At 33.6% G+C, this 19,575-nt stretch overlaps 1 protein-coding gene across 1 annotated transcript; it reads left to right on the forward strand.

Moving 5' to 3' along the window:
- The first annotated feature begins 301 nt into the window (after nt 1–301).
- Nucleotides 302–18,408, forward strand: LOC149775540 (fatty acid-binding protein 9-like). The gene is made up of 4 exons (XM_089942950.1): nt 302–460; nt 1,048–1,217; nt 3,768–3,884; nt 12,521–18,408. The coding sequence occupies exons 1-4, from the start codon at nt 367–369 to the stop codon at nt 12,575–12,577; spliced, it is 438 nt and encodes a 145-aa protein (XP_089799076.1). The 5' UTR covers nt 302–366; the 3' UTR covers nt 12,578–18,408.
- The last annotated feature ends 1,167 nt before the right edge of the window (nt 18,409–19,575 follow it).

Here is a 19,575-nt window from a genome sequence, read left to right on the forward strand (position 1 = left end):
ATCACATCACATTACACCACATCACATCACAGTTTATGGTCTGTAAAATAGTCCGAGCGAGCCCATGTATTATGCAAATGCAATTCCGACTTCAAATTATATATATATATATATATATATATATATATATATATATATATATATATATATATATATATATATATATATATATATATATCAATGACTGTATTCTAAGTGCATATGTTTTGTTTTTCGTTTTTATTTTGTTGGGGTGTTTTTTTATTTTATTTTTACTTTTTTAACGGGAGTAGCTTTCCGCTTAGTATTTTGGGCTGTAGGATTGGACAAAAATAATCAACAGGTTCGAAGTACAAATCGGAATAATACACTGAACTGCTTGCAACCATGGGTTCTGCTTTGGACGAAATAAAGGAAAAACTTGTGGGAAAATGGAAGGTTGACAGAGGAGAAAATGTAGAGGATTTCTTCAGGGAATTAGGTAGTTTAGATCCCACTTCACATGAACTGACAGACATAGTTCCGTAGATAGGGACTGCAGTATTAAATTACAAAGTAGGTCATCCACTTAGTATAAAACTGAAATACCGATCACGTTCCCGCGCTATACAGAACGTATGTATTAAATTGCAAACAATTGATGTAAGTTATTGAGATAATGCTATTAAAATTCACTTACAGCAAATAAGTAATCAACATACAATTCAATCATAAGTTACAATATTTTATTCTATCTATAATAAATAGTATTACCAAAAAGGTGTCGAAATCGGAATTTCTCAACATTACGATCTACAGTTCTGACTATATTGTTTACGAAATCTGAGTTAGTGGTACAAATCACAGACTCGGGAGTTTGGTATCGTTGGCTTCCCCATCAATCAAGTATATGTGGTACCAATAATCATATTCTATTTTTCAATAAGAATATTTTTCTTTTATTAATCAATTTTTAGTCATTTATTTATTTATTTATTTATTTTTTAAAATATGTATAAATATATAATTTACTTTTGGTTGATTTCTGTATTGCATTGTTCTAACGTTTGCTTTAATATCGCATTTAAGGATTGAATTTTTTCACTCGGAAAATGGCTGCAAGAGGCAAACCCGTGTCCATCATATCTATAGAAGGTGATCAGATCACATTAGCTGTACAGACACCCTTTTGGACAATGAAAGACACATTCAGGCTGGATGAGGAATTTGAGAAAGTTACAGAGGGAATAAAACTGAAGGTGACAATTTATTTCACTGACAAACATCAATTCTAATTTTAGTTTTCTGTCATTATAGAATTGTTTATGGGTACTACACCCAAGCCGATCTAATAGTATAATTCCAAACTATGCCTATTGGTAAACACTGAAACCATTTGACCATTTGACTGTTACAGTTTGCAGATTTGGGATCTATTCTACATCTCCATGTCAGTAAGAGATCAAATTGGAACTATTTTACATCCCCAAGCCATGCTGGGCTTGTGCTCACCATGTCTGCAATGGGTCTTATGAAGTCTCAGCTACATCCCTGATTATGCAAGGAGCTTTTCGAGGCCTGTGCTACATTCCCAGTATGTAAGGGATCTTATAAGGCCTGTGCCACACCCCCAAATACGTATCGCATCTTACCAGGCCTGTACTACATTCCTTAATATGTAAGGGTCCTTACTAGGCCTGTTCTACATTCCCAGGTCTGTAAGGGGTCTTTCGAGGATTGTGGTATATCCCCAGGTCTGTAAGGGGTCTTACAATGCATGCTCAACATCCAAATGAATAGGGAGTCTCATCAGGTCTATTCTACATTAGCAAATCTGTATGGGGTTTTACTGGGTCGATATACATTTCCAAGTCTGAAGGGGTTTTTACCAGGCCTATTCTACATCCCTAAGTCTGTAGGGGGCCTTACCAGACATATTCTACATCCACAAGGCCATGCGGGTTCATATTGGGCCTGTTCTACATCCCAGGTTTTTAAAGGGTCTTACCAGGCCTGTTACACATCCCAGGTGTGTAGGGGCTCTTACCCGGCATTTTCTACATCCCCATGCTCATAAGGAATCACAGCAGGTCTGTTATATATTGTTGTTGTTGTTGTTGTTTTAGGGTTTAACGCCATTTTTCAGCACAAGAGAGGCTATACATGGAGGCCAGTATAACTGGTGGAGGAAGAACCCTGGAAAACCCCGGGAAGAACCACCGACCCGCTAAAAGCTACTCGCAGGCTTTCTCATGTACCCTCATTAGCTGAGCCTGAGACTCGAACCCGCGCAGACAGAGGTGAGATGTTAGTGATCTGGAATGGTAAGCACTTTAGACCACTCGGCCACTCAGGGCCCCACTGTGATATATATATATATATATATATATATATATATATATATATATATATATATATATATATATATATATATATATATATTTATGTATATACCATTTGATTTCAAGACCAAACTTGATTACAGTTGGACTCGTAGTTTCCTTTGGAAATCTTCACATTGTATTATGATGCAGGTCAAGTGAAAATATGTGTTAATTGGGATTTGATATTTTAAAAAATCATTTCCGTTTTACTTCAGTCTGTCAGAGGAATTACCTAAATATGAATTGTAATTATTACACACTATGGATTATTGTGAACTCATTCAAAGACATTCTGGCATTGCATCATTCTGTTAAATTGAGATATCCAAGACTGTTAAATTTATTTGGACTTGTTATTGGACATTTAGGATTATATGGAATTTATTTTACAGTATGTAAGTGTCTTATGCATTTTCACTTTGTATGGTAGAGAAATAAATAACTTGCTGATTTTAGTTAAATTGGTGGTTTCACTTCTATTTTAAGACCTAGAGTTTTAACTATATATATATATATATATATATATATATATATATATATATATATATATGAGAGAGAAAGAGAGGAATACTTTCAAGGATATAAATTTGAGAAAATTTGACCCAAAATATGGGTTTTCAACAATTGCTAGATATGTATAACAATTACATATCTAGAATGACACATATTGGCACTTTTTATTTTTTTATATCATTCTTCACAGTTCACCATAAATGTATTCATTGCATCCTATACTAATCGTGTGCCTGCCCTTTAATATTATTAGACTATGCAGTCTGTGGATTATTATTGATAGTATTTGACTGTGCAGCATGTGGGTTATTTTTAATATTATTAGACTGTGCTGCCTGTGGATTAATATTATTAGACTGTGCAGCCTGTGGATTAATATTATTAGACTGTGCAGCCTGTGGATTAATATTATTAGACTGTACAGCCTGTGGATTAATATTATTAGACTGTGCAGCCTGTGAATTTTAGTAACTAGCTGTTGACCCAAAGACATCTAGGATTTTATCACTCCAGAAGAGAGTGACCTGTAACATTTGGAGTATGAACTTTGTACCTGTTGATCACTTTTTCCATCTGGTGACATTAGTCATTTATTCTACATTCACTACAGTCAGTACACAGATGGTATTTTATACCTTACTACCTGCATAAATATGTACAAAGCCTATCTATATATATATATATATATATAGTGAGAGAGAGAGAATGTGTGGTGGAATCTGAAATTGCTGTCTGTCCAGCAACCTAAAAGTAGCAATTTTTAAATCTGACCCAAAACTTTTTCATCTTGCAATTTGTTTCAGTAGTTACTAATGTGAAGTCCTGTAGGCCCTGGAGGTTAATTTCAGGTGCTGGAGGAAGGTACAATGAATCACACTTTACAAAATTATTTATATAATAATTTGATTGCAGGCCATAGCAACGTACAAAGATGGGAAATTAATTATCAAGCAGACACCAATTGAAGAGGGAAGTTCAGTCAAGCCACAAGAGGTTCACAGGGAGAGGGTAGGAGAGGAACTGCTTCAGGTAGGGGTCTCTAGTTAAACCACAAGAATTTCACAGGGATAGGATATGAGACAAACTGCAACAGGTAGAGGTCTGTTTGTCAAGCCACAAGAATTTCATAGGGATAGGATATGAGAGAAATTGCAACAGGTAGGTGTCTGTTGTCAAGCCACAATAATTTCATAGGGATAGGATATGAGAGAAATTGCAACAGGTAGGTGTCTGTTGTCAAGCCACAATAATTTCATAGGGATAAGATATGAGAGAAACTGCAACAGGTAGAGGTCTGCTGTCAAGTCACAAGAATTTTAAAAGGGATAGGGTATGAGAGAAATTGCAACAGGTAGGGGTCTGTTGTCAAACCACAAGAATTTCATAGGGATAGGATATGAGACAAACTGCAACAGGTAGAGGTCTGTTGTCAAGCCACAAGAATTTCATAGAGATAGGATATGAGAGAAATTGCAACAGGTAGGTGTCTGTTGTCAAGCCACAAGAATTTCATAGGGATAGGGTATGAGAGAAACTGCAACAGGTAGGGGTCTGTTGTCAAGCCACAAGAATTTCATAGGGATAGGATATGAGAGAAACTGCAACAGGTAGGGGTCTCTAGTTAAACCACAAGAATTTCATAGGGATAGGGTATGAGAGAAACTGCAACAGGTAAGGGTCTCTAGTTAAACCACAAGAATTTAAATTGGATAGGATATGAGAGAAACTGCAACAGGTAGAGGTCTGTTGTCAAGCCACAAGAATTTCGTAGGGATAGGATATGAGAGAAACTGCAACATGTAGAGGTCTGTTGTCAAGCCACAAGAATTTCATAGAGATAGGATATGAGAGAAATTGCAACAGGTAGGGGTCTGTTGTCAAACCACAAGAATTTCATAGGGATAGGATATGATAGAAACTGCAACATGTAGAGGTCTGTTGTCAAGCCACAAGAATTTCATAGGGATAGGATATGAGAGAAACTGCAACAGGTAGAGGTCTGTTGTCAAGCCACAAGAATTTCATAGGGATAGGATATGAGAGAAACTGCAACAGGTAGAGGTCTGTTGTCAAGCCACAAGAATTTCATAGGGATAGGGTATGAGAGAAACTGCAACAGGTAAGGGTCTCTAGTTAAACCACAAGAATTTCATAGGGATAGGATATGAGAGAAACTGCAACAGGTAGGGGTCTGTTGTCAAGCCACGACAAGTGCATTAGGTAGGATACAAGAGAAACTGTTACAGGTAGGAGGCTGTAATAGTCAAACCACAAGAATTTTATAGGGATAGGATATGATAGAAACTGCAACAGGTTAGGGTCTCTAGTTAAACCACAAGAATTTCATAGGGATAGGATATGAGACAAACTGCAACAGGTAGAGGTCTGTTGTCAAGCCACAAGAATTTCATAGGGATAGGATATGAGACAAACTGCAACAGGTAGAGGTCTGTTGTCAAGCCACGAAAAATTTCATAGGGATAGGGTATGAGAGAAACTGCAACAGGTAGGGGTCTCTAGTTAAACCACAAGAATTTCATAGGGATAGGATATGAGAGAAACTGCAACAGGTAGGGGTCTCTAGTTAAACCACAAGAATTTCATAGGGATAGGGTATGAGAGGAACTGCAACAGGTAAGGGTCTCTAGTTAAACCACAAGAATTTTATAGGGATAGGGTATGAGAGAAACTGCAACAGGTAGGGGTCTCTAGTTAAACCACAAGAATTTCATAGGGATAGGGTATGAGAGAAACTGCAACAGGTAGGGGTCTCTAGTTAAACCACAAGAATTTCATAGGGATAGGATATGAGAGAAACTGCAACAGGTAGGCGTCTCTAGTTAAACCACAGGAATTTCATAGGGATAGGGTATGAGAGAAATTGCAACAGGTAGGGATCTGTTGTCAAGCCACGACAAGTGCATTAGGTAGGATACAAGAGAAACTGTTACAGGTAGGAGGCTGTAATAGTCAAACCACAATAAGTTCACAGGGATAGGATGTGAGAAAAACTGCTACAGGTAGAGGTTTATTGTCAAGCCTCAAGAAATTCACATGGAGAGGGTAATGAGCTGATCAGATCCCATAGCCTGACATCCCGGATGAATCATTTTTGAAGTGGATGAGTAAAATTTGCCAAAGTGCTAGTCTGGGACAAATACTTTTTTCCTATTCCTTTCTTCCTTGGAGTTCATACCAAAGAAGAGTTTAAACACAAACTTGAACCAAATCAGCATAGCATAAAAAATGGATTGCAGTGACCTTTTTTGTAATCTTGGTGTAATATTTTATTAAATGTATCCCACATACCAAGTTTCCTGATATGGTTCCATGTATTGCAATATGGAACTGCTCCAGTGGCCTTGTGGTTAGAGCATTCACCTCCAGTGCAGGAGTTTGCTGGTTTGAAACCTGGCCAAGTCATACCAAAGACATAAAAGTGGTACTAACAACTGCCTTGCTATTCTCTCAGCATTAAGAAGTTAGTGTTAGGACTGGTTGGCCTGGTGTCAGGAAAATGTGACTGGGTGGGACATCATGCTATATGTCTTTGGCATGATGCCTTAGTCGTAGACATATCACTATAAACTGCCACAGTGCAGACGTTGTAGCGATATGACTGAAATTTTTATAAAGCTATATTAAAAGTCCAAACTAAACACACACATACAGATAGGATAAAATTCATGATGCCATGTGGAATTAAAGTATAATAACTTCTGGTTTCATAAATAATAAAGGTATCACTGTATCCCATTTATGATTATCAGCAACAGGGAAATTGCACCACAATGCTGTAACGTAGTCGAGCTGATCCTTTGAGACCGGGCAGGGTTTTAAAGAAACAATAAACACGTTCGTGGATGACAAATGACAATATATTAAACACTGGTACTAATGATATGAAAATAACACAGAAAAGCATATAAAATGAATATAAAACACATATGAAATACACTTTGACTACTATGTCACATTCAAGTAGTCAAAAAGTTCTAGAAACTCCATGTAAACTTCATGTATACAAATATCTCTAGCAAACGTTCATATAAACAAATACTTGTTGCAAACCCATATAATCAACTACTGGTTGCAGACATTTATGTAGTCAGACACTACTGTCATAATTCACATGTAGTCAAACCACTACTTGTTATTGTTCTTTTACTTGTAGTCAATACACTACTTGTTACTGTCCTTTTACTTGTAGTCAAAACACTACTTGTTATTGTGCTTTACTTGTAGTCAAAACACTACTTGTTATTGTGCTTTACTTGTAGTCAAAACACTACTTGTTTGGAAAATACACGTTGACACGGCCTTCTCTCTGGCATGGTCACTTTCCCCTCCGCACTTGTACCCGTACGTTGGCACTGAATTGGTGGGTTATACTAGTAATGGTACACCAGACGTCATGGTATTCACAAGCCCATCCGGCTGCTCATAACCGGCGAGCTGAATATGGAAAATAAACACACCTTTCCAATAGTCTAATTTAATTGGAATGGGTTTTGTTGCAACTACTTTAAGAATATACGATAGGCACGAAGTATGACATAGGAATGCTATGCAATAAAAACAAATATACGTAATGCTATGACATTAATACATACATAATATGTTTTTGAAATTAGTCGTGATAGCGACTAGATGAAATTAACTCGTTACTACATTGCCTAGGTTATATCTTAATAAACTGAATTGCAAATATGATAAATGATGTGACCACATAATACAACAATGAACGTGCTTTTACGAAACTGAATAATTATTGTAAATAATAAAAAGAGTTGACTAAAAAAACATTCAACTCACCCAACTGTTTGGCTTTAACGAAATTACAATGGCACCTGCCCGACAGCTGAATATGTTTAAGAGCTTCCCTCTATATTGGCTGTGCCCTTCAATATCTCTACCGATATATATAGTAGTGCGCAATAATACATTATTTCGCACGTGCCGCGCGAGCAATAAAAGCGTCACGCGATACAACGAAAAATTACATTTACAGAAATATTACGGCGCATGAAACAAGACAACCTGATTAAATGAACAGTATGGAAGACTAAATGAGCCATATCGGGCATTTCGTAACAAATGCTAAAATGCTTTTTCCACATTAGGGGGTGGGAAGAAAGATAGAGAGAGAAATGCATATCTATTCCATCACATTTCTCTTTCTGTACCTCGTGATCAAAATAAAATATGGCTGATATATATATATATATATCTGAGAGATAGAGAGAGTGATATTCCAGTTCGTCATTTTTGCGGTTTTATTTTACCTAATTGCCCCTGTTTAGCTGAAGCTTTTGTTAAAGAGAGAAAATATTAATAAAGTAAATGGTAAATGTAAACTATGAAAATGCATATCATACTTCTTGAGCATTTAAATATTCACAATATTTATATCCATATAGGCTCCATTTAGGTGAAATCCCAAGAATGACCTTTTCGCATGCTGTCTAATTTTTTTGCAGTTATAACAACCTCTCCATTCCCATCAAAAAGGATTTTTTTATGTGCAAGTACTCTTCCTGTTCTTAAGCGGCAATTGTTTTTGATCCTTGCTCATGCTGTATATTACTGTAATTGCTGTTGGTCTTATCTGCAAGAACAAAAGGTGTCAGTGGTTGAGACATTTACATGAGTAACCACCTGGCGTTTCCTTACCATATTCATAATACCCATGGGTGGCCTCATTTCCTTATTAGTAGAAGCACTAATCTAATCTGGTCTTCTGAATCTTGACCTCAAACAGGTGTTAGCTTGGAAAACCTGACTACAGCTGTAACCTATTTAATTAGCATGTAAATACCACTACAAAGCCATGTGATTCTTGGACAGTCGATGTGATGCCTAAAACTAGAAGCAATTTCTTAGTTTGTGGTATTAAATTGATAATAGAATATGGTACTGCACTTTTGTTCATGAGAAAGATTGGTCATCAGGTAAAGTGAACACTACATATTACCATACAAGCATCTCTCTCTCTATTTTCTCTCTTGAACGCTCCATTGGCCTAGTGGTTAGAGCGTCTGCCTCGGATGCTGGAGTTTGTGGGTTTGATCCCTGGCTGAGCCATGCCAAAGACTTTAAAAAATGGTACAAATCGCTGCCTTGCTTGGTGTTCAGCATTAAGAGGTTAGTGTTAGGACTGGTCGACCTGGTGTCAAGATAATGTGACTGGGTGAGACATCATGCAGCATGATGCCCCAGTGCTAGATATCACTATAAACAGCCACACTGCAGACATCATAGCGATATGCCTGAAAAAGTGTTAATGCTACATTAAAAATCAACATCACATCACATCACATCACATCACTTTTCTCTCTCTCTCATACTGGGACATAATTTTTATTTAATCATAATGTGCGATAAGAAAATTGTAATTGAATGTCTTTGTCATGGTTATTGATCCTCTTACTTGTCAGTTCTAACAAACATCTATCAAATTTAAACAATGTATATTACAAACAATGTATATCACTAGTGCATGCTGCTTTAGCACAATTACATCTGATGTACATTAATTTTTAATACTGATGATCATGCAGTTGTTTGAAATCCTTCTCAGTTTGGGGTCCTATTTGTTTTCATACATGATCTCTTCTCCAAATTTGTGCACATTATTGTTCATACTTTTAGAGAATTTTTTCCATGCAAAATATGTGTCATACAATAAAGCAATTCAGATGACAAAATCCATACATAAGTCGATTGCAATTCAGATGACAAAATCCATACATAAGTCGATTCAGAGAATAAGACAAATCTAAGATTTTCTAGTCAAATGTGTTGTCTTATAGACTGTCAAATACTGTAGGCATTATTACTAGTATCATCAGTCTTGGAAAATTTATATTGAGAGGAATTCATTTATTTAATTTAATTGTTCGTTGGAACATTGGAATACTGTGTGCAAAATATTCAGATTATTTTGGATTAATAGCTGTACAGAATTACTGTGAATTCATTTAAAGACTATTTGGATTTATAGCTGTCATGAGATTACTATGAATTCATTTATCAACATTTTTGGATTTATAGCTGTCATGTGATTAATGTGAATTCATTGAAAGACATTTTGGATTTATAGCTGTCATGTGATTACTGTGAATTCTTTTAAAGACATTTTTGGGATTTATATCATAGTGATTCTTTTATACTGTTGTTTCATCAGTATATTGCTGACCATCATTTGGAATATCTTTGGAACTCATTCGGATTACTTTATAGAATCATTTCAGACTTTATTTAAGTGTACGATAGGCTATACATGACAGCCAGTATAACTGCTAGAGGAAGAACCCATGAAAACCCCAGTAAAAGCCACGACTCAGCCACCTGGTGCCTCTAAAAGTTCCTGAACACATTGAATAAACACAAAATTATGTATACATGATGTCAGATTATAAATTATGGAGTCATTTGAAATTGAGTGGCAAGACTTAGTGGTTTTTTTGCAGTCTTCAATTGAAATTGCATGGAAGGAATCAACAGATTTTATTCCAAAATGTGCATATTATCAGTTTTACTGGAATTTTAGCAGAGACCTAAATTTATTTGATTAGTAGACTTTTAGTAGAAAGTCATTATGGATACATGTGATTATCTAAGTTTTCGTAAAAGTATTATTTTGTAAGAAAGTATTTCAAACAAAACATTAGAGAATAGATTTAATCTGAAATTTATAGCAGTGAATACATGCTAACACAGCAGAATTTGCTATGGAATTCAGTAGAAGTTTTAATTCCACTAACTAACATAAAAGACTAAATAATGTTATGGACTATTGAATTATTGTAAACAAAAATTTGTGTGGAAGTTTAAATAAGTATTATTATGCATAAATAGTTTTGGGCAATGGCAAGTAAACATGCAAATCTGTCCAAAAACCGAATGGTCGACACAGATATTTGCCTGGATGAATTGTGTTGACTATGGCCAGCATATCTGCAACTCTGCCCACCAAACAAACAAGTCTACATGAATTTGTGTGTGGATGAATTCAGTAGCCAGCAAGCTTGCAAGGTAGCCTACAGGCTACTAAAGCAACAAATCTTCTTGAATATTTGTGTACATCTGTTGTTTGGCAGTGGCCTGCAAATCTGTCTGCCAGATTAGCAGGTCTACATGAATATTTGTGTGTATGAATTGTTTTGGCAGTGCCCAGCGAGCTTGCAAGTTGGCCTACTCAAACAACAAGTCCACTAACTAGACATAGGTAGAGGAATGTGTCTAATCTCTAACACAACTCTCAAATACAGATACATAGGGATGTATCTAGTCACTAACTTGACTCTCACATACATTTATAGAAAAAGTATTCAGTCACTAACTAGACTGTTAAATACATATGTATATTAATGTATCCACTCATTAACTAGACTGTTAAATATTATTAATGTATCTAGTCATTAACTAGGCTGTTAAATACATATGTATATTAATGTATCTAGTCATTAACTAGACTGTTAAATGCACATGTATATTAATATATCTAGTCATTAACTAGACTGTTAAATACAGATATATATTAAGGTATCTAGTCATTAACTAGACTGTTAAATACATATGTATATTAATGTATCTAGTCATTAACTCGACTGTTAAATGCACATGTATATTAATGTATCTAGTCATTAAGTAGAATGTTAAATGCACATGTATATTAATGTATCTAGTCATTGACTAGACTGTTAGATGCATATGTATATTAATGTATCTAGTCATTAACTAGACTCTTAAATATTAATGTATCTAGTCATTAACTAGACTGTTAAATACATATGTATACTAATGTGTCTAGTCATTAACTAGACTGTTAAATATTAATGTATCTAGTCATGAACTAGACTGTTAAATGCACATGTATATTAATGTATCTAGTCATTAACTAGACTGTTAAATACATGTGTATATTAATGTATCTAGTCATTAACTAGACTGTAAAATGCATATGTATATTAATGTATCTAGTCATTAACTAGACTGTTAAATACATATGTATATTAATGTATCTAGTCATTAACTCGACTGTTAAATGCACATGTATATTAATGTATCTAGTCATTAAGTAGAATGTTAAATGCACATGTATATTAATGTATCTAGTCATTGACTAGACTGTTAGATGCATATGTATATTAATGTATCTAGTCATTAACTAGACTGTTAAATACATATGTATACTAATGTATCTAGTCATTAACTAGACTGTTAAATATTAATGTATCTAGTCATGAACTAGACTGTTAAATGCACATGTATATTAATGTATCTAGTCATTAACTAGACTGTTAAATACATATGTATACTAATGTATCTAGTCATTAACTAGACTGTTAAATATGAATGTATCTAGTCATGAACTAGACTGTTAAATGCACATGTATATTAATGTATCTAGTCATCAGCTAGACTGTTAAATATTATTAATGTATCTAGTCATCAACTAGACTGTTAAATACATATGTATATTAATGTATCTAGTCATTAACTAGACTGTTAAATACATGTGTATATTAATGTATCTAGTCATTAACTAGACTGTTAAATACATATGTATATTAATGTATCTAGTCATTAACTAGACAGTTAAATGAACAAAATTGTACAAGATTGAAATATCATGTCTTTTCATTTGTTTTTCTTTCCAGACCATGTACATTGGGGATGTGGTGTGCAAGCGATACTGTGTCCGAGTTCAAGAGTAATACAAATTTCAGATTAATTGAGAGGTAGTTTAGACAGAAGAAGGGTCAGGATAATTTCTTTTGCTACATACAGTAGTCAGATTCTAAAATTGTTGTACATTTTATCTTTGGAAATTTCTATACAACTTTTATTGTATATCATCTGAATATCATAAAATATTTGTATTATAGCTTGACTGCTTTATAATGAAGTACTTTATACATTATATCAGTCTGCATGGAAACCCGAATAGAGTACACCACCTTAGCAACAATGATGCCTTTTAATAAAGAACAGTTCACATTATTTCACTCTCCATGTAAACCAGAAAATAGAGTACACCACCTTACAACAATGATGGCTAATAATAAAGAACAGTACACATTATATCAACCTGTATGGAAACCAGAATTGAGTACACCACCTTACAACAATGATGGCTAATAATAAAGAATAGTACACATTATATCAATCTGTATGGAAACCAGAATAGAGTACACCACCTTACAACAATGATGGCTAATAATAAATAGCAGACACATTATATCACTCTCCATGGAGGTGTATCACCTAATACCAATGCTGTCTATTAATGAAATACAAAATATAATTTTATAACCACTTGATGAAATGAGATCCATGACTCTACTTGCCTTATAACAGGAACTGTGTTATAATGAAGTGGCTTATAAAAGGAAGTGTTATAATGGACTGGCTTATAACAGGAAATGTGTTATAATGAAGTGGTTTATAATGAGGGAATGCTTGTACTTTGTATTAGTAACTATTTAAAGCATTCACTCCAGAATTTAATGCCAAGAAATTAATGTACACATATGAAATTAAGAGATCATGTATTTTCACCTGACTTTTGTCTTGGGTGTTTTGGTCCTTATTAAGATTCCCTTTCTTCAATATATAAACTATTTTTCTTTTTGTAAAACAATATCTGTAAATTAAAAATTAAAAATCTGTTTTTAAGGTAAAATTTGTTCATATTGAATTCCTGGAATTTGCAATTAAAATTGACATAGGAGTTAGAGTGTCCAAAAAATGCTGACTGTATTACCTCTCTTAACTTTGGATTGCATTAAATTGTTATGTGTGACATTATAGCACAAGCTGATTATCCAATACTATACAAGTGTATTGATTTATTGATCATTTCAAGTAACAGTTTTCTTTTTTGTGCAGCAGATGCTCACAACTGTGATCAGAAACGGTATAAAGGGAATTTTTAGCATTTTTCTAAATTTTGAAAAGAAGAAAGCACATGAAATATTATGGGTCTGCAGGTTATGATCTGTCCATTAGAAAGTATCACTGTATGGAAGTTTTGCAAAAACCTATGATATTATTGATCATTTTCAAAAATACAAAAAAAAAATCAGTAATGGTAAAAGAAATCTCAAGTCTGATAAAACATCAAAAGGGTTTAGGCATCAAAACTGACACAATCATTGAAGGAATATGGGAGAGAGAATTACGAAAACAAATTTTGAAAATTAAGTCATTCCATTTAATTAAGTACAGATATTTAAATAGAATTACACATACCTTTATCATACATGTGACAGAACAGAGAAGTCATTTAGACCTTTTTTGTCCCATTGAGGACCCAAAGCTTGCATGACTATTTGAACAGTTTTCATCCATTTCTATGAAAATCAATGCAATTTCAGATATGGGAAGCATTATTTTGACTAGATCCAAAAATGACCAGCTACCATAAATGGGAGATTATATTGAGCACTAAAATTCACAAATAGTGTCATAGCAAATATATTTTTATCCACAATTAATGCAGTTTCCACAAACTTTGCTGTGATCATGGTATATTTAGTATCATGTATGATATGCTTTGATACGTTGCATGACACGTTATGTCATTATTGCCACAATAGCATATTTTCAAATCAGCTTTAAAGCAGAGGGCATATTTATATCCTTTGAACTTGATTTCACCCATTGAAACTCCCATTTTTTATCCTTGAAACTATCATTTCCATCATGGATTCTCCAATTTCCATCATTAAAACTCCCATTTCCATCTTTGAAAACTGAAACTCCCAATTACATTACTGAAACTCCAGTTCCATCACTGAAACTCTCATTTCCATCACTGAAACTCTCATTTCCATCACTGAATTTTGTGTGATCTTATGGTTGCTTAGATTTTTTGGTGTTTTAGCATTTGGAGATAAATACTCATTTAGATACCTTGACAGACTTTAAACACCAGAGCTATGCTGACTCAGTTTAGACTGATTGATCACTTTAGTAATTCAACCATGATCAATCAGTATATTTAATACTCTATATAGTACCATCTCAGAGAACTTCATTTTTTTTACTGTCAGACATTTTGACCAAAAATAGAGATTTCATTTTCTCTTTGTCACTTATATTATATAGAGGTTAGAAAATAACCCCTCGTCACTTCAAAACTAAAATTGTGCTGATGTATTTCTGTTTTCTGTCTTGGTTTATATCTATTGATGATTGTATGGACTGCTGAAATAGCAATAATCATTTCAAATTTAACATTTCCACTGTTCTCCTTATAGCAACTTATGTCTACTATAATCTGTACCTTAATGATTTCATGGTTCTAGTGGAACAAAACATCAGCATGCATATCAGGGGAGGTAATATCTGTACCATCATTTGTTAGGGTCACATATTTAAAGGTTTGGAAATTTTAACTTACGGATGTTAATTAAAGACTACATAGACGTATTGAAATTAATGAAGACTTGTTTTGACTATTTACCATAAGGCCTCATTATGTACAATGCTGCCACATTGACTTCCTTTCACTGTGTACCATAATTCCTCGTGTACGATATTGCACATACATTTATCTTCACTATGATCATTAAGACCATATGAACTTTTTTCACTGTGTGCTATAAGGCCAAATGGACTTATTGTTTTATGTACTATAAGGCTACATGAACCTGTTTTCACTTTGTACTGCAAGGCTACATGGACTTATTTTCACTATGTACTATAAGGCCACATTGACTTATTGTTTTATGTACTATAAGGCCATATGGACTTGTTTTCACTATGTACTTCAAACAGTGAAATTTCCAACTACTGTACCATATGTCATGATATAAGTTACTGATGTACTTCCCATATTATTTTTAGATTGATTGATCTGAAATATTTGCATATCAATGCTATGGGCTGTAAATGATAAATTACAAAGTTGGAATTAGAAATATGCCGACTAAACAAAATTCAGTTTGGAGCTAAATTTCTTTACTTATTGATTGCAATTTCTTGATATGTAGTTACTATGTATACTCACATGAAAGTTGTGTCTGGCTAAAAACAACATGGACCCTGATCTGCCATCAGATAATAAGCTGGCAGATAAGGATCTATGTTGTTTAACCTAATGATTACTCCTCAACAGCTGCATAGACCTAGATCGATTAGCATGATGGCAGATCTGAGTCTATTCAGTTTGCAATGGGATCTAATTTATAAAGCAAGTATGTATAGTAAGTGTGCCGGAACACAAATTGAGGGTTGATGTGCACTTCTTTTTTATATATGCTTATTTTGAAGTGTGCACATGTTATCCAGGTTTTAATATAACATGTACATGACTCAGTGTCCTCATTTAGAAATTATTTTGCAATTTATGAGTCTTTCAGTAGTAAAGAACAATAGATTTTCACTGCAGAATCAGTAACATCTGTAAATACTTTTTATTTCTGTTCTCTTTTGTATTTGCTTGAAAGGCATACATTTATAATATTGCCTTGGAAACTTGGAATATATTATATTTGGGACTGTGCATTTAAATATACAAGATTGTATGTAATACATGCAAATTGTCATTGAATAGTGCCAACAACAACATGCATATTCTGATTTGTAAATATTCATGTTGAATTGTGCCAACAACAACATGCATATTCTGATTGGTAAATTGCCATGTTGAATAGTGCCAACAACAACATGCATATTCTTATTTGTAAATTGTCTTGTTGAATAGTGCCAGCAACAACATGCATATTCTTATTTGTAAATTGTCTTGTTGAATAGTGCCAGCAACAACATGCATATTCTGATTTGTAAATTGTCATGTTGAATAGTGCCATCAACAACATGCATATTCCGATATTTTTGTGTAGACTTCACTCACTGATACAGCTATCGTTGGGAGATCTTTGTGTAGACTTCACTTAGTGATAAAACTCTAATTCAGAGATCTTATTTAGACCTCACTCAGTGATGCAACTCTAATTCAGAGATCTTATTTAGACCTCACTCAGTGATGCAACTCTAATTCAGAGATCCTTGTGTAGACTTCACTTAGTGATACCAAATCCATATCAGTTTTTTGTAGACTTCACTCAGTGATACCAAATCTAGACCAGAGATATTTGTGTAGACTTCACTCAGTGATACCAACTCTAGTTCTGAGATCTTTGTGCAGACTTCACTCGGTGATACTAACTCTTGTTAAGCGATTTTTGTAATTTATTTACCGACTTAACTCATTGATACCAACTCATGTTAAGTGATTTTTGTAATTTGTGTAGAAACTTCACTCATTGATACCAACTCTTATTAAGTAATTTTTGTAATTTGTGTACAGTCTTCACTTGATGATACCAACTCATGTTAAGTGATTTTTGTAATTTGTGTACCGACTTAACTCATTGATACCAGCTCTAACTGAAATACTCATCATATAATACAGTGAGTTATTATCAACATACTTGTAAGGTGCAATCTAATTTCTTAGTCTGGCTAACCTTGTGTGATATTTTCACTGTTGTAGCATGACTAACCATGTATGGTTTTATCATTGGAATAAGTGTTCAAGAACATTAATGATATTGTTAATTGATAATAAATAATTACTTTAATTAGTAATTCAGATTATGTCAATAGCAGTTCAACTTTTTAAAAAGTGGTTTATGTAGCATCTGATTAAAATTGAGATTTACTTTAATATAGTAAGTATATCTGACAGGTACCAATAATGGACGTTCTTGTGACAGTTGGAATTCTCAGTCATTTTGGTTGTCTGTAAGACAATGTATCACATATCATATTAGGGACTGTTGTCACTAGAAACATTCCAAATGAGATTTTTCACTCTTATCAAGTTTTAATTTCATTGGTGGATTGTAAGGTCAGTAAAATGTGACCTTATATTCGTGTCCATCATATCTCCATTGTGTTGGAGATCTCACTTTTAATCATATTGCTTATGTTATACTTTGTTTGCCTTAATGATTGTTTTCTTGTTCAAAATTGATTAATCTGTTAATTATGACAATAATAGTTGCAAAGCAGATTTAATAAAGTCCTAGTCTTGCATTATAAATTTTTATTTCCATATTTCTGTAATTTTTACAAATTTGCTTTTCAGACAATTTTCAGATGTACATATAAGTGTAGGTAAAAGTTGTAAGTTATAATTTTCATTTGTGCAAAGAATTAATAATTTTTCTGTGTAATTAAAGCTAAAAATGTGTTCTTTTTATTGTTATTGTACCAAAATTGCGGAGTGCAAATATTTATAGACAATGTGGTTGATGGTGCTTCCTGTTTGTTAGAATCTTCCATATTGGCTTCCTAAGTAATTATACATTTATTAATGATTATGTAATACTCTTTTACAGATTTTACTGCTTATCATTAGAAGCTTATTTCTTTCTACAGTTCATTAGATTAATTTCTGTTTGATACTTTTTTACTCGGATTAACACTATAATTTGAGGTACTTCATTTTACTTATTGACATTTAAAATAAAAATTGACCAAGGAAATGGTCTTCTGTATCTTCTGATGATGAATAAAAAAATTATCATTACAAGTAATTTATTTTCTTGAAATAGTATTCAAGTATGTTACATGGCTGCCCATTTCTTTTCCAATTTGCAACATTTGACTAATCCTGGAAACAAAGCATTTTAAGTATTCAGTATGTGTCATAAATGTAATCTACAATGCAAAAAAAATAATAAATTCTGACTGACAAAGGACGAAACCTTTAAATATATTTTTTGAATTTCATAAGTTGCACTAGTTTTAAGATTTTATCAATGAAATGATGACACACTAAAATGATTTAATTCTATGTGCCACTCTAAGAGATTGTTTTAATTTTGGTATACAGTCAAATGCTTTAGGTGTTGTGGCATCAGTTTTTTTTAATGTCAGGACATTTGTGATTAAAAGCATAAAAACTTGGATAAAATATAACAACTACATCATAAAACCATTATGCTAGTGTCTGGTCATGCTTAAGATGGTTCCCTACAGTTTCATGTTTTGCGTAGGGTTTGATTTTTAAAGAAAAAGACTTTTCCAGGATTTTATCACTGGTTATTGTGGCTATTTGTAAAAGACCTTGTATTTCGTGGGTTAATTCCCCTTATTTGGTATATGATTGATGGTTGTGATTTGACTTAGAGAGAATATAGCTTGGCCTTACTTACTTTTTATGTATTTTGTAATTCATTGATTGCACTTTTAGAAGCTGGTATTGCCTATTCTGGCAAAGTTTGTTTTCCTTATTTGAATAACTGCTAAAGATACAGTACTTGAGACTAATTCAGGCTTACTTTTTGAGCACATGGAAGCATGAATGTAGCATATAGGTATGCCAACATTCTCTCCAAAGTGCATGTTGCAAGCAACTTCACCATACACCTGTCAATCACTCAGAAGTACATACTGTTTACAGAGCACCCTCTAATGTATTAGGATGATGGTATTTGGAACAATGGTCAGATGATCTCAGACCTGCCAGCTCTTATGATTTTGCCATAAGTTTTACGAAAATTACCCTATAAGATACGGACTTACGGCATACTAGCAAAAACTACGGAAAATGATTGTTGCCAAAAAATCTGGATAATTGGTTCGTCTGTGTTTTATTTGGATCTGGGTTTCATCTTAGAATTAGTAAAATTAGTCAGGGATCCAGACTAACTTTACAGCAGCAACCCAGGTGCTTTAAACTGCACTTATTTGTTCA

This window comes from Sinohyriopsis cumingii, chromosome 19 (genome assembly GCF_028554795.1).
Source record: "Sinohyriopsis cumingii isolate HCF-2022 chromosome 19, ASM2855479v2, whole genome shotgun sequence".
In the NCBI taxonomy this organism is placed as follows: Eukaryota; Metazoa; Mollusca; class Bivalvia; order Unionida; family Unionidae; genus Sinohyriopsis; species Sinohyriopsis cumingii.